Genomic DNA, 16,655 nt, shown 5'->3' with positions numbered 1-16,655 from the left:
TTTTAATTAAATAGTTCAAATGAAAGATTCCTAATCTGGTAACACTGCTTGCAACTATCAAGTTACATAGTAGGCTGGATTTCAGGCAACCCTAGTCAGTTTTTCCCCAGAATATTTATAATGGACTTGCTTTGATTATTGGGTTTTAACAAATTAAGATTCAGTATACAATGACAGCAGACTAAGTTACAATGGAAGTTACATTCTTATTTTGAACCTGCAGCTTTTTTCCTTTAATCATTTTTTAGGAAGGATTTTTACTGGGAGAGGTTAGACAAGAGGAGACGTTTAGCATCAGTGATTCACAAATCAGCAACACTGAATTTCTCCAAGTAATAGGTAAGTAAATTTAACTCTTACCTTATGAAGGCTGTTTTTGCACGTCTACTCTTTGGCTCATTTCATATCTACTATCCTATTATTTTGAAGAAAAACTCCATGAAATAAACTTTGCATGTTTCCTGGCTTCCCCTGTGCCCTCAGTAATTTGTCCTTTAAAATTTCTGGGGACTGAAAAGCTCCTGCCAACCCAGTGACCTACTCTGTGGGACTAATATGGTGAAGGTAGAGCCTGGGGTTCTGGTCCAGTTCCTGAAAACAAGGACAACACCCACAGTAGCACAATCTGCTTCTTTGGACTTCTCTAATGCGGGACTCTAACTCAGGGGCATCTGTCCCTTGTGTCACATAGAGTTGGGTCTGGGCAGTCTGTATGGCCCCAGTTAACTCTGATTTAGCCATGGATCACACACTTCTGCTTCTAGATCCAGGTATATGTACGCACACACATAGACAGAACTGCTGTTTTTAAAGTGTCTGTGATTGTATTTCTGGTGATGAGGAAAGGACACGGAGGTCAGGGGTCAGGTGTCTTGGCCAATCATTGGGTAATCTGTCCAAGGCACACCAGTCTCTGGAAAGGTTGCCTTTCATTTCTGTGGGTTTAATTTAAGTTCTGCATGAAATTATGATGATGATCTGGGCGCTTCAAGGTTTGCAGAGCACTTTCAGGGGTCCGTCTGCTAGTTAATGTACCCAGGCCTTCCTACCTCCAGGACCAGGCCTCTGTGTCACTGTGTCACCTCACTGTCTTTAATTGATGATGTCAGTATTAGGATTATTTGTTAATTGCTTATATGGCTTAAGAAGGATTAGGAGAGGAAATGGAATTTTGTAACTAGAGCCCAAAAGCTCATCATCCACCTTCTTCCTCTGTCCTGTCCTGCCTCTAGGATCCTGGTGAAGGCCCTGGGGCAGCGCTCCCATTGACACATCTGCCCTCTGTCCATGACATGGCGAGCCTGCAGGAGATTAGCTATGTTTGCCTATTTCTGAATAGCCTCCTATTTTGGCATAGGAAGCTTCATTTGCAATGTGAGGGCTTTGACCAGAGGATCTCTGCAGTCTGTGAAACCAATCACTGTGGGACAAGGGTTGAGGAAAGGGGTGATGGGTCACGGGCCCTGTTTGTGGTCTTGTGAGTTCTTAGATTTTCATTTTTGTTCTGAACTTATCAGACATCAGCAAAACCCGAGCTGCAAGCATTTCAGTCTTCAAAGTCAAACCCCAAAAGAGGATTATCTACTACAGACCTTACTCTAGTCTCTGCTGGTTGTTATTTGTTTTTTTTTTTGTTTGTTTGTTTGTTTGAAGCACATAAGAAACTCAGCAGCTCCTTTCAGAAGCTTCCTGCTTGAGACTGAGGAGGTCCAGTTCACATTGGGCTCTTGTCACTTTCAGTCTTAGAACAGTCAGCCAACACTGAGGAGGCTCTCTGGGCTGGGAAGGAAGCAAGACAGCCAGTTAGGAATGACATGGAAAACTTTGTCTTTCTTGTACAGTTGGATGAACAGCCACATCTCACTCACCCTTAGCACTGGGCCTTCAAGAAACACTGATGACTAGAGATAGAATGATAACAAGAGTATGTCTGTGAGCCTTTCTGTCCCACTTTGCTTGGGTTGCCCCACTAGTCCTGCAATGTCACCATTAGCTCCATTTTATAGATGAGGAAACTGAAGCTGAGGCAGGATTTGCATGCTGCCCTGGGGGCTCTTGGCTGTGCCTATTATGCTCTGTGCCCTTGATGGAGGCTGAAGGACAAGAAAATGTTTATAGTTTATTAGTCTTAAATAACACAACTCGTCATTTATTGAAACTCCTGAATGAACCCCAAACCCTTGGGTGTGCTCATTTTGAGAATGGGTTGGGGTTTCTGGAGGGCCTTTCTTTTGTGCAGAGGCACCCTTGAGTGCTATACAACTGCTCAGTTCTGAGGGCCCTAGAAAGAGGAATAGGACGAGTCTGTTCTCTAAAAATGTTTCACCTAGGAGGAGACAGGAGACTTAGTCACAAATAAATGTAACGTAACATAGAAGCTGAAAACGTGTAAGAATCACAGAAACGGGACAGTGCAGGAGAGGGAGGGAGTATTTCCAGATATGGGAGTTTTTTGTTACATGAATTAAGGGAGATTATAGGGAATTGGAGACGCTGAAGGGAGGGGAGGATATTTCAACTGGTCTAGCTCTGGAGGTAACAAAGGCCTACGGAAGTGGGAATGGGAAATTGTTCTTTTGGGGAAGTGCATTAGATAAGACTGGACCAGTCACTTGACATAAGATTAGGAAGACTCATGCTAAGTGAAGCATTTTAGGAGAAAATAATTTGAGAGAGAAACAAGAATAAAGTAGAAGACTAAAAAAGATGTACATCAGATGGAGAAGAAGAGAATTTGATTAGGTGAGGTCTGTGTCCTAGCACGCCAGGGGCAAAGAAAGCCCCGGCAGAATGGAAAGAATGTTGGTCGACCCTCCAAAGCATCCTGCTAAGCTGATGGGACCAATACAGATATACATGAGATCTGATGTGTAAAGGAGGCAGCAAAGGCACCAGCCAGTCCCTCCTGCAGAATGAACTGTAGAAGTTATTGACCTGTGGGGCAGAACAGTTGCATCATTGACTTTCATTGTCTCTCCCTGTAGCAGTGCCATGCTGATAGGAAGCTTTGTCACACCTGGGACCATTCCTCTGGGTTAGCATCCAGTTTGCATTGTTACATGAGGTTTTGTAGCTGAGACTTGAGGGACCAAAAAGAAGAGGGATGGAGGAAGTTTCTGTCAAATGTTCTGTAGTTTTCTGGATTTCTCACACATTTGTTATTCCATTTATCAATTATATAAAAACTAGTGGATCTGGATGATTGCAAAAATCATCATCAGCTTTGGGGAAGTTTGTCCAGAGTGCATCTCTTGTCCTTGAAGATAGCAGGCGTGTTTGGATTTTCTTGTTGAACCCCAAGTCCAGCACAAATTTGACTAATTGGCTTGTTTTTCAAGTGCTTTTTATACAGGACTGCATGTTGCAGAACTTGAATGGGGAATATGATGTCTTGGGCTTGAAAGAATTACTGATTCTTCATTAATTTTCACAGCTGCAATGCTGCAGCCCTCACCTAAATTGACACAAACTGCCATTTCTGGATTGATAGCATTTTCACACAGTATTTTAGGGCAAAGAAGCTGGAGTGGGACCCTTCTTTTGTTTTGTTTTGTTTTGTTTGATTGTATTTTGATTTATTTGTTAAGTATTTTCCAGTTACATTTTTTGGAAACCTCTGACCTAAAGAAGCAAGATAAGTGAGTTGCCCAGTGTCACCCAGACAGTATGTCAGAGGTGAGATTTCATTTCAAGTCTTGCTGACTACAAGATCTACTCTCTTTACCATGCTGCCTCTGAGGGCCAAATTTTTTTAAATTTTTAATTTTTTTCCAATGATATGTAAAAATAGTTTTCAACATTCATTTTATGTCAGATTTTGGATTCTACACTTTTCTCCCTCCCTCCACCCCTTGACAGCAACTAATCTGATATAGATTATTTATCTGCAGCTATGTTAAACTTCTTTCCATTGTAGGCAGGAACCCATTCTTTTTTTTTTTCCTGAGGTTTTTGCAAGGCAATAGGCTTGCTCAAGGCCACATAGCTGGGTAATTATTAAGTGTCTGAGGTTGGATTTGAACTCGGGTCCTCCTGACTCCAGGGCCAGTGCTCTATTCACTGTGCCACCCTTGAGATACTAGATTTGATTGAACTACAATTGCAGTCTTGATCACAGAGGATTTGGCTATTTGAACAGTGAGTGATGAGTCACTCCACTGTAGAATGCATGAGATGGAATTTTGGTCAATTTTGCCAGGATTTCCTATGCAGAAACCCAGTGCTTGAGCCTATTGACAAGATAGAAGTCAGTTCACTCTGAATAATCAGGCAATAAGGATCTTTTTAGTCACCATTTCCATGGCGGCCAAATTGCCTCTGAGACTGTTTTGTCCTTCCTCACTTCAAGGCCCTGTTTGAGATTCCTTCACAGGTGCCTGTTTTCCAAACTGAACATTTTCCCATTGTTTCTCTTAAGTCTCAAAGGGCAGAGTGGTTAAGGCACATTCCTGCTTCCTCTGGCAACTGGATGAGGAAGGACTGCAGACTTCGTCTGCTCCAGTGCCTTCAAAATAGAGGGGTAGACTGAGGCCCAAAGAAGTTTGATGACTTCTCTAAGATGGCCCTGGTGGGAGTGGTCGAGCTGAACCTTAAAACTGCCTGGTGGCACGGTGGGTGGAGTGCTGGGCTGGAGGCCTCCAACCCTTACTTTGGTTGACTTTGGGCAAGTCACTTCACCCTGTTGCCTCAGTTTCCTTTTCTGAAAATAGGGATCCCAATGACTCTTCCCCCCTCCCGGGTTGTTGTGATGTTCCAATGAGATCAGGTGCCATGTGAATACTGATTTCTTTCCCTGATGCTCTGCTCTTGTCACTAACCCAGATTGTCCTTAATTTCCTGAGACTTTCATTTAAAAGAGAAACTAGCTTCTCTCTAGTTGTCTTTTTATCTTTTGGGGCTAACTGAAATAACTATATCTTTTTTCTAATTCCAGAAATCCATAATCATGAGCCTTGTCCAAAGCTTTTTAGGTAAGTTGTCTTTCTTTTCTTTATTAGATAGCATATAACCCACATTTAAAATCTGTTTGATTAGAGTCTGGGTGAGTTGAAGCCTATCTATTATTATAGAGTTCTAGGAGTTAGAGATAGAAAGGTCCTTAGAAACCACCCTGTCCAGATCCCTCCTTTGACAGTGATATGGCCTGGCCAAAGTCTGGCCTGGCCAAAGTCTCAGGGAGTTAGAGGAGAAATGCTGGCCTTCCGAGGAGTTGGATCATGCCTACAGTTGGTGGCATTCTAGATGACCTTGTCCCTCTTAGGTCACCAGTTTTATACGTCATGTTTCATTGAGTACTACTGAGAAGGAAGGTGGAAGAAGTTAATCTTTGGTAAGGAGAAGATTAGTCTGTAGAAAAGGGAAGAACGTTTATTCTGTCAGCACCACTGAACTGTAAAGGACAAAAAATCCAGTTTAGTGTTGCACAGGGGTAAAAACGATATAATTTTGTTTTTGTCAGAAATATGATTTTGTTTGCCCACCGTTTCAAAATGAGTATGAGGGAACATAACACTCTTTTTGTCTTATCTATTACATATATTTCAGTTCCATATTATTGTCAGCTAAAGGAGAGACAAATGGGGAAAGAGAAGGGAGGAGACCTAGAGACTTTTGAAGGGAGAGAGAAGCAAATGGAAGAGAATGTGAGGAACACCCAGAGGGAAGAGGGTGAGAGATGAAAAGGCCCCTGCCTCCTGCCCACAATTATGCCATCCCAGCTTCTCCTCCAGGGCCTCTTCTCTGCTTTTCTCACCTACCCCTAACTAATAATTATGAATGGTAGTCCCCTTCCAGAGCCTTTGCCCCCAGAATTGACCAGACTCTTGCATTACCATAAGATCCCTAGTCCCCATTGACCATGACACATCTCCTCTAGTCTTGACCCACCTCTTTCCCCATTTCTCCCTTTCCCTGCATTTACCTTCAAGTTGGCTATCTTCAACCTTGGCCTATGACTCCAGCCCCAAGGTTTGACCTATTGACCAAGCTAACCTTGCAGTCCCCTTGCTACAGTCTTGAGTGTGACTTCCTCCCAGTCTCCCCAGGTGGCCCGTATCCCCTTTCGTCCTCTGCTGGGGCCTTATTCCTGATTGGTGAACTGAACACCTCTGCAAAAAGCATGGGGGCTCACCTTGAACCCAGAGGGATTTTTTTAACCCTTTGGCTACAAGTTCACAGAATTTAGAGCCGAAAAGATTCCCCCAAAACTGTAGTTCATGAATGGGCTTCTTATTTTATTCATGAGGAAACTGAGACCCTGGAAGGCAGATGGCCTCTCCCTGGAGTCCTTGGGACCCAAGGCTTTTGGGACTTTTCTCTCCCAGCATCTGGGGACTTGGGAGCTTGTCTCTGGCCTGGGTATTGGCAGCTCCTGACCTAACAGGTTCTGTGTGGAGTTGCCCATTGTCTTTCACCATCTGGACCCTCCTCCCCTTGAGGAGCCCCTGAGAGCTGGCAGGCAGGCAGGTAGACCTGGAGGAGCATGGGTCTTGAGGATGCTTGAAGCTGAGCAGAGCTGAATAGCTTTACACCAACTAGCAGATATATAGTGATTTGTACCAGACTATTTGGAACCGTATTTTTGTTGGAACTTTTTATGTAAAAGTGACAGATACATGAGATGTAGCAATTTCCATCTAAGAGTTTGAGATAAAACATAGAACATTTCAAATAATTTGTATCTAAGATAACAACATTGATACGGTTTTTTCCACTTCTTGAAGTCATCGAGACAACCAAAGCTGCCTCTTTAAACTCTGTGTATTCGGTCTTTACTAACCATTTCCCAGAGGCCAGTTCAGTTTAGTGGGTCATCCCTGTGAGGGGCCATCCATCCCTGGTCCTGGTCCTGGCCCTGGCCCTGGCCCTGAAGGAAGTGCCAATCTGGCAGGAAACTGCAAGTACACAGACTAAAGATCTATGGAGGAATGGGGAGGAAAAGGATGATTTTGAAGTGGAGCTGCCCTCGGGCCAGGCTGCCTAGCACATGCTCCTGGAGGCCTGAACAGAGTCTCTAGCCTGTCTAAATAGAATGGAAACTAAGGGTTCTCAATTGGTAGCATTTAATAATGAAGTATTAGCCCTTCACTCTATTTTTCATCAGTTGTCTTTCAGGGTGTTACCACCCCTAACACTTAAGGACGCAATAGAAAGACTCCTTTAATTGCTTTCTTGTCAAAATGCCAGGCAGGTATGGATGCTTTGACTGCATCTTCATGTTAGAATAAAACATTAACCCTGCCCTTGTAAGCAGATATGCAACATTGACTGCTGTCTGGTAAAACACCATCAGTGTGAACCCTTTCTGTTTTAGCCCTCTGCTATCTTTTTGGTACTTTTTTCTTTCACCCCAGACCAACTTCAGTAGGTTTTGGTTCAGCAGTCATTTGTGAAGCACTTAATATAGGCTTCATTTTTCAAAGGGGGAAAGTAGAATTGTCCTTACCTTATTTCAAGTATCCCCATCTGAAGAGAGGTTGAGGTGGAGAGGATTAGGAAGAGAGGATTAGGACTAGGGATCTTAAAGTAATGCAAGATTAGGAGGAGAGGACCAGGCTGGCACCTGGATGGTTTAGAGGAGACCACACTCCAGGGCTGAGCTGCTCTTTGATTGGAATATCACTAGACTTTGAAATTTAACATTTGAATTGTTTCCTTCTTGGGCATTAGCTAATTGATATGGCTATCCACTTGAGAAGCCAATTGTAAACTATTTCTCACTTTTTCTTTTTTTCTCGAATTTAAGCTTTTATGATTATGCTGGGAAAGTTAATGAAGAGAGTTTGGACAGACTTCTTAAAGACCGAAGAAAGGTAAGTTTTATCCCTTGTGCTTTTGTGATCTCAGGAGTTTGAATACCTCTGAGGTTTCTTTTAGCTCTAAAACTGTCCTCTTCACATTGTAAAACTGTCCTCTTCACATTGTACACAATTGTTCTTAGACTGTCACCATTTACAGTGAGAAAGGAACCGAGTGGTTAATTTACTGTGTTTCTCCTAAGAGTTTAAAAGTAAATTGTAGGGCTAGCTAGGTGGTGCAGTGGATAAAGCACCGGCCCTGGAGTCAGGAGTACCTGAGTTCAAATCCGGTCTCAGACACTTAATAATTACCTAGCTGTGTGGCCTTGGGCAAGCTACTTAACCCCATTTGCCTTGCAAAGACCTAAAAAAAAAAAAAAAAAAGTAAATTGTAATAATAGTCTGATGCTCAATTGAAGTTGGTCACAGTGTCTTTGTGGTGATCTTTTTCTGTTTATGTCACTGTGAATGAATGAATGAGAGAGTTATTCTGTTCATCTCAGTAAAATTGAAAGTAAACTATAACTTTTGCAGTAGACTTTAATAGTCTCACTTGAGGAAACTCTAACTTAGAATATAAATTGGTTGTAAAAATGACCAAGCCAAAGAATATGGAAAAGTAAGAAGGGAACATAAGATCATAAGATGAAGCAGCTTAGAGGCCTGGAGGCAGGAAGAAATGTTTTTTCTGAGTTCAAATCCAATCTCTGATACTTCCTAGTTGTAGGACCCTGGACAAGTCACTTTACCCTGTTTGCCATAGTTTCTTTAACTAAAATGAGCTAGAGAGGGAAATGGCAAAGCCTCTCCAGTATCTGCCAAGAAAATCCAAAATAGAGCTAGAAATGATTGAACAAAAAGAAAGGTCTGTGATTTCTGTAGCCAGGGGACCTGGCTCCCCCAGTGGAGCCCTGAGTTTCTTAAGGATGCAGCAGAGAAGTTCTGGGTGGTAGATCCCAGCTTCAGCAACTGGAGGAACTTGCCCAGAGGCCTGCAGCAAGGCTTCATGAAAAGCCCTCGGGGTTCAGTGAGGTTGTGGCTAATAAGACCTTTACATATCTTACCTTATTTGAACCTCCAGCACCCTGGAGAGGAGGTGTTGTTATTATCATCCTCATTTTATCTATGAGAAAATTGGGAGAAAAAGGATAAGTGACTTCCCCAGACTTAGATTTCTAGAATGTAGTTGAGGCAGGATTCCAGTTTGAGCCTGGGTCCCTCTCCAATTGTTCCCTTTTTGGTCACGCAAGTAGGAGAGCTGGGATTGGAACCAATTCCCATGTACTTTCTTCTTCATCTTCCTTTTACTTTTGTCTGTGTCTCCCAGGAGGATTACAGCTAAATTTTTAGGTTATATGGTCAGAGACAAGCACTGTCTTCAGTGCTGTGTGTCACTAGGGGAGCATAATAAGATCTTATGGTAAGGCCTAGGGTATTGTGGGAAAGAATTGAAGACAAGGAAAGAAAGGAAGAAAGATGAGAGAGCGGAAGCTAGGAAAGAAATGAAGCATATTGTACTCTGCCAATTATTCTTGCTAGTTGAGTATGAAAGCACTCCTTTTATAAGACAAATACAGTTATAGTATCTAAGCAGTGAAGGGATAATCACAGAATTGGAGAACAATATCATTAACATTTATTTAAGCAAAATATTTTAAATCCTAACAAGATTTTACTAATATTATCTTCAAAAGTATTTACTATTACTAATTTGGATTTATGTTAGGCATGACTCAACATTAGGAAGACAGTATAATCACTTTAAAGCAAAAATCACCAGGTAACAAATGTAGAAAAAGCCTTTGATGAAATGGAAATGGAACACTTACTTACGCACTCTGGTGGGGAAATCTCATGTTTATCTCGTATATTTTTTTTGTAGTTTTAATTTTATTTATTTAAGGCAATGGGGTTAAGAGACTTGTCCAAGGCCACACAGCTAGACTTTTTTTTTTTAGTTTTTGCAAGGCAATGGGGTTAAGTGGCTTGCCATGGCCACACAGCTAGGTAATTATTAAAAGTCAGAGGCTGGATTTGAACTCAGGTCCTCTTGACTCCAGGGCCAGTGCCTTATCCACTGCTCCACCTAGCTGCCCCATGTTATCAATTTTTAGAAATGTTTGCAGTAAAAATGTTACAGGAGAAATTAAAGGCATAAACACCATCAAAGAAGTGAAGTTATTCCCTATTTACAGGTCACATGATTGTTTTCTCAGAGGGTCCCACAACGCTAGCCTACTTATGGAGATAATTTGTAGCTTTAGTTAAGAAGAATACAAAACAGATCCATAAAAAAAATATTTCTTCAGGGCTATAACAAAGTCCAAGAGAAACTGAAAGATAAACCCCATTCAAAATAACTTTGAAATAAATAAAATATTTGGAAAACTTCTACTAAGTTTTGATGTAATTACATAAAAATCTTTACTGAAAGGAAGGAACATTTAAATAACTTAAGCCATTGCTCTTGTATAATAAGAATCACTATACAGCTAAGAATTGGAAATTGAAGGAATGCCCGCCAATTGGGGAATGACTAAACAAGCTGTGGTATAACAATATTATTGTGCTATAAGAAATGACAAACATGAGAAAAACCTGGAAAGACTTACATGAACAGATTCAAAATGAAGTGAACATTTCAGGAGAATGTTGTACACAATAACAATATTGTTCCATTAAGAATTGCAAATGACTTAGCTGTTCTCAGCAATACAGTGATCCAAGAGAATTCCTAAGGACTAATGATGAAACATATCTACCTCCAGAGATTGAAGCATGTAATTTTTTTCCTTTCTTTTTTTTTCTTTTTTTGAACCTTGTACAAAATTACTGATATGGAACTATTTTATAATAATTGCACATGATTGTCCTGTATCTAATTGCTTACTGTCTCAGGGAGGGTGGAAGAAGGAGGGATAGAATTTGGGACTCAAAACTTTAAATAAAAGAATTTAAAAAATAAATTGCTCAGAAATCAAAAGGCAGAGAAAAATAATCCTACCTTAGCCAACTAATTGAAGTCTTTTCCTTATAGCCACCTGAGAACCACAGTTTCCTTACATTTCTTTTGATTCTTGCATTTATAAACATGTAGAATAAAACAATGATCTTAAAAAATAAGAATTACTATATTGTCTAAAATGACTTAGAGATTTAATACCATATTAGTTAGTCATCAAGGGTTTACTTGGACAGCTAGGTGGTGCAGTAGATGGAGCTCTGGTCTTGGAGTCCAAAGGATAGGAGTTCGAATTCACCCTCAGACACTTGACTCTTACTAGCTTTGTGACTTTGGGCAAATCACTTAACCCTGATTGCCTCACATTCAGTCCTCCTGATTCATATCTGGCCACTTGTCCCAAATGGCACTGGAGGAGAAAGTGAGGTTTGGAACTTAGGACAGTTCCACCTCACTCAAATCCAATTCTTGTGTTTGTCATGACTTCACCTTCCTAATGTCATTATCTTCTTTGAAAATAAAGAACAAAGACTAGGGATGTGATTACAAAGTTAGAAGGAATTTTCTTTGTTGAAGCTGCCAGTGTAGGTTGGGTTTTTATGTTGTTGGGTTTTTTTGTTTGTTTTTTGTAACTGATGGTCTTTATGCTTGATGTTCAGAGCACAGAATGGTTAAGGGATTTTCCCCATATTATACAGTCATATATATCAGACAGTATTTGAACCCAGGTCCTCTGGCTCATGAGACTGATTCTCTGTCACTGACCATATCCAATCAGCTCTAACTTCTCTCCTAAGCTACAGTCTCTCATCACCAATTGTTTCTTGGATGTCTCAAACTGGATGTTTCACAGATATCTCAAATTCAGCATGTCTAAAACAGAACCCATTCTCTTTTTCCAAAACCTTCCTCTCTTGTTCTTCTTTTCCCGTTACTGTTGAAGTCACCATTATTCTCCTAAGTGACCCAGGCTCAAAAACTTTTAGCATCACCCTCAATTCCTCCGTCACATTCATTCCACATATTCAGTGCATTGCCTTGTCACCTTTACTCTTGCTACATCTCTCCAGTATTTTCTTCTTGCCACTCATGCAAGCCCTCATCTCATAGCTAGTCTTTATTTTCCTCATTTTTTTCCAGTAGACAAAGAGACACCAACCAAAGGAAAAAAAAAATCTTGAAAAAAATTTCAGAAAATCAAAAATAGTATTCTTCCATTTGCATTCAGATTCCTCCAATTCTTTCTCTAGAGGTGGATTGCATTTTTTGATCAAAAGTCCTTGAAATTATCATAGATCATTGTGTTGCTGAGAAAAGAGCTAAATCATTCACAAATGATCATCACACAGTATTGATGTTACTGTATATAGTGTTCTGGTTCTGCTCACTTCATTTTTGCATCAGTTCATATTGTCTTTCCAAATTTTTCTGAAATCTGCTCTTTATTTCTTAACAGTAATATTCCATTATAATCATATTCCACAGTTTATTCAACCATTCCCCAGTTGATGGACATCCTCTCAATTTCCAGTTCTTTGCCATTATAAAAAAGAACTGCTCTGAATATTTTTGTACTAATAGATACTTTCCTCTTTTTTTGCACAGTTTTATAGCCCTTTGCACATAGTTCTCCAGAAAGATTGGATCAGTTCACAACTCCACCAGCAGAATGATAGTGTCTCAATTTTGCTACATCTCCATCATGGATAATTTTCTTTTTTCCTGTCTTACTAGCCAATCTGATAGGTGTGAGGTAGTATTTTTAGGGCTGTATTAATTTGCATTTCTCTAATCATAAGTGATTTAGAGCATCTTTGTCATATATCCCTAGTTAGTTTTGATTTCTCCATCTGAAAATGGCCTATTTACATTCTTTGACCATTAATCATTTGGGGGAATGACTTGTATTCTTATAAATTTGACTTGGTTCTCTAGATATTTTAAAAATGAATCCTTTATCAGAAACAGTAACTGAAAATTCTTTCCCTTCTTCATTCCTTCTAACGTTGGCTGCTTTGTTTTTGTTTGTGCAGAGCCTTTTAAATTTAATATAATCAAAACTAATGCTAACATCTCTTGTTTGGTTTATCTCTTGTCTCTCTTCCTGCCTGCCCTGTTCTATCAGGGGCATTGTCAAGGGTCAACACCTTAGAATTATCCTTGACTCTTTCTCACTTTGCATCTTCCCCCCATCCCTAGTTGGTTGCTATGGCTTGCCCAGTCTACCTCCACATCTGTGTTCTTTCCTTTGATAACCACGTCTCCACAAATCACCACTTGAACCTTCTTATTGCTTTCACAGACAGTCTCCTTGTAAATCCACTTTCCATGTTTCCTGCTGTCAGAGGGATAGTCCTAAAACATCATTCTGACCATGCTTCTTTCCTGCTCATTTAGACCCATTCTCTCCAGGATTGATTAGTACATCTCTGACATCAGAGGTGTGCCCTCATGACTTGACTCACTCTTAGCCAGACCAACTGCCTTGTTGTTCCTTACAAAAAAAACACTGTAAAGTTCTGTCTCTTTGCTATTGTACAGATGGTTCTCCATAGCTGGAGGTCTTTCTTTCTCTCTTCTGCCAATTAGAATCCCTGGCCTCTTTCAGAGTAAAGTCCATGAGGAGGCTCCTATTTTCTCTGAAAAGACTGGAAATTCCTGGAGGGTAGAGACTGTGACTTTTTTGTGTTTTTTTTTTTCTTTAAAACAAAGATATATTTTATTTTATTTTTCCAATCACATCCTTTGGTAGTTTTCCAACATTCATCCATTTGCAGATTTATTGTTCCACCACCTCCTCTTTCCTCCCCCTCCCCTTGGCAGTGAACAGTCTAGTAAAAGTTGTATATGTGCATTTCTCTTTAACATATTTACATATTAGTCATTTTGTGTAAGAGGAATTGGGACTAGGAAAGGAACAAAAACCATGAGATAAGAAAATAAAAATGTTTAAAAAGTGATCACAGTATACATTCAGATTCAGTAATTTTTTTTGTTTTCTCTGGATGTTGATGCATTGTTCATAACAGATCTCCTGTTGTCTTTGCTCTCTGAACTGTTGAGAGGAACAGCATTCATCATAATTGATCAACTCACAATGTTGTTGTTAATGTGTATGATGTTGTCTTCGTTCTACTCCCTTCGCTCACCATCAGTTCGTGTAATTCTTTGCAGGCTTCTCTAAAGTTTGACTATTCATGGTTTCTTCTTTTTTTAAAATTACTTTTCTATGTAAATATTTTATTTGTTTTTCCAACTACATACAGTGGTAGCTTTTACTCATCATTTTTTGCAAGGTTTTGCGTTTTACAGTTTTTCTCGCTCCCTCCCTCCCTTTCCTCCTCTCTCCCCCGATGGAGAGCAATCTGATATAGGCTTTATGTTTGTAACCAGGCTAAGCTTAGATTGATATTGAACAAGAATCAGATCCAAAAGGAAGGAAGAAAACATTAGAGATAACAAAATGCCGTAATGCATAAAACAACTTTTAAAAATTGAAGATATTCAACTTTGGTCTTTATTTAAATTCTACTATTGCTTCTCTGGGGATGGTGTTTTTCATCACCTTAAAATGAACGAGTCCATCATGGTTGATCATTACCCCATGTTGTTGTTAGTGTATATAATGTTCTTCAGGTTCTACTCCTTTTACTCAGCATCAATTCATGCAAGTCTTTCCAGGCTTTTCTGAAATCCTGTCCTGCTATAAATAATTTTGCATATGTGGGATTTTTCCCATTTTTTATGATTTTTTTTTGGATATAGGCTTAATATTGTTATTGCTGGGTCAAAGGATATCAATTTTATTACTCCTTTGACCTAGTTCACAACTCCACCAACGGTGCAATAATGTTTCAATCTTCCCACAGGCTCTCCAACTTTGATCATTTCCTTTTTTTGTCATCAGCTGTTCTTATGGGTGTGAAGTAGTACCTCATAGGTATTTTGATTTGCATTTCTCTAATCAATAATGATCTGGAATATTTTCATATGACTAAATATAGCATGTTTTTTTTCTGAAAACTGCCTTTTCATATCTTTTGACCATTTATCTGTCGGGGAATGACTTGTATTCTAATAAATTTGATTCTGTTCTGTATATATTTTAGAAATGAGACTTAATCAAAAACAATGACTGTAAAAATTGTTTCCTAGGGGCGGCTAGGTGGCGCAGTGGATAAAGCACCGGCCCTGGAGTCAGGACTACCTGGGTTCAAATCCAGTCTCAGACACTTAATAATGACCTAGCTGTGTGGCCTTGGGCAAGCCACTTAACCCCATTGCCTAGCCTTAAAAAAAATAACCCTAGGGGGTGGCTAGGTGGCACGGTGGATAGAGCACCAGTCCTGGAGTCAGGAGTACCTGAGTTCACATCCGGCCTCAGACACTAATTACCTAGCTGTGTGGCCTTGGGCAAGCCACTTAACCCCATTTGCCTTGCAAAAACCTAAATAAAAAAAAAAGAATAGGTAAAAAAATTGTTTCTCAGTTTTCTGTTTTCCTTCTAATCTTGACTGCATTGGTTTTATTTAGTGCAAAAACTGTTTAATTTAATATAGTCAAAATCATCCATTTTGCAGTTTACAATGTCCTCTATTTCTTGATTGATCATGAATTTCTCCTTTTTTCAGAGAGCCAAGAGATAGAGTATTTTTTGATCTCTTAATTGATTTCTGGCATCACCTTTTATGTCAAAATCCTGTACACATTTTGACCTTACTTTGATTTAGAGTTTATGATGTGGGTCTCTTGCCTAGTTTTTACCATATTATTTTCCAGGTTTTTAATGAGTTTTTAGCCCAGAAGTTAATTTTAGTCTTTGACTTTGTCAAACGGTAGATTACTCTAGTCATTTACTACCGTCTCTTTTGAACCTATTTTAATCCATTTGTTCATTACTCTGTTTCTTAGCCAGTTGTGTGACTGGTCTTAGCAGAACCCCTGGCACAATGTCTGTTTAATAAATGCTTGCTGGTTGATTGGCTGGTTGACTCCTCTTTTTTTTTTTTGGTATCTATGTGACCTTTGATTGTTAAGATTTCTTCTGGCTCCAAATTTTAATTAGTATGGTTTTGGATTTTCTCTCATGCTTTTCCAGGAAGAAAGATACAAATAACCTCAAATATACCATTTTCCTCCATGAATAAGACACACCATTTTTTTGAAAAATTTGGGGTCTAAAAATTGGGAGCATATTATACAGTGGTTGTAGATTTTTTACTTGCATTTCCTGCTTTTTTGCACTTGTTGTCTTTGCGCTCATTGTTTCACATTTATTATCAGTATATTAGGTGACATTGTACCATGTTCTGCCCAGAAATGTCTCAGAAAAGATTTTCATCCAATGCTGAGTTCAAGTTCAACGTGATCCGGTTTGCCAAAGTGAATAGAAATTGTGCTGCTGAACGTCAATTTGGTCCTCCTTCAGCTGAGAAAATAATCTGAGCCTGGCTACAGGAAGAAGAAAGCCAACTGAAAACACCCTGGCGGAAGAAAGCTATGGGAGGCAAGTTAGCCAAATGGCTGGCTTTAGAGAGGGAATTGAAGAGATGGATGGAAGAGCAAAGGGCCATTGAAATTCCCATGTCCACCAAGATGATTCAGTAAGAGGTCAGAAGAATTGCTGATGAAAAAGAAGTGATTGATCTCAAAGGAGGACACAATGGGTGCTTCAGGTTCATGAAACGGAATGGACTAAGCATGCGGCCATTCCCCAGACTTGCCCAGGGAGAACTTGTGGTCAATCACAGGAGAACAGGGAAAACCTCTCCTAAGTCAGTGATTTGTCATCCAACGTAGAGGAGTGCATGGATGGGAGTTTTGACAGTGATAAGGAGTTGTAGAAATTTTATGATGAATAAAACTTTAGTTCAATAACTATATATAATACATTTTTT

General features: G+C 39.8%; 1 protein-coding gene across 1 annotated transcript in view; it reads left to right on the top strand.

The window, feature by feature from the left end:
* Nucleotides 1-16,655, top strand: part of ABRAXAS2 (abraxas 2, BRISC complex subunit) — a 48,640-nt gene that overhangs the window by 1,985 nt on the left and 30,000 nt on the right. The window contains exons 2-4 of the mRNA XM_074232221.1: nt 249-339; nt 4,934-4,970; nt 7,745-7,811. Of these exons, the coding sequence (XP_074088322.1) occupies nt 249-339; nt 4,934-4,970; nt 7,745-7,811 (195 nt within the window). The remainder of the gene's footprint in view (nt 1-248; nt 340-4,933; nt 4,971-7,744; nt 7,812-16,655) is intronic.

The sequence above is a fragment of the Macrotis lagotis genome, chromosome 4 (genome assembly GCF_037893015.1).
Source record: "Macrotis lagotis isolate mMagLag1 chromosome 4, bilby.v1.9.chrom.fasta, whole genome shotgun sequence".
NCBI classification, from domain to species: domain Eukaryota; kingdom Metazoa; phylum Chordata; class Mammalia; order Peramelemorphia; family Peramelidae; genus Macrotis; species Macrotis lagotis.
This window is presented reverse-complemented; position numbering and strand designations above follow the sequence as displayed.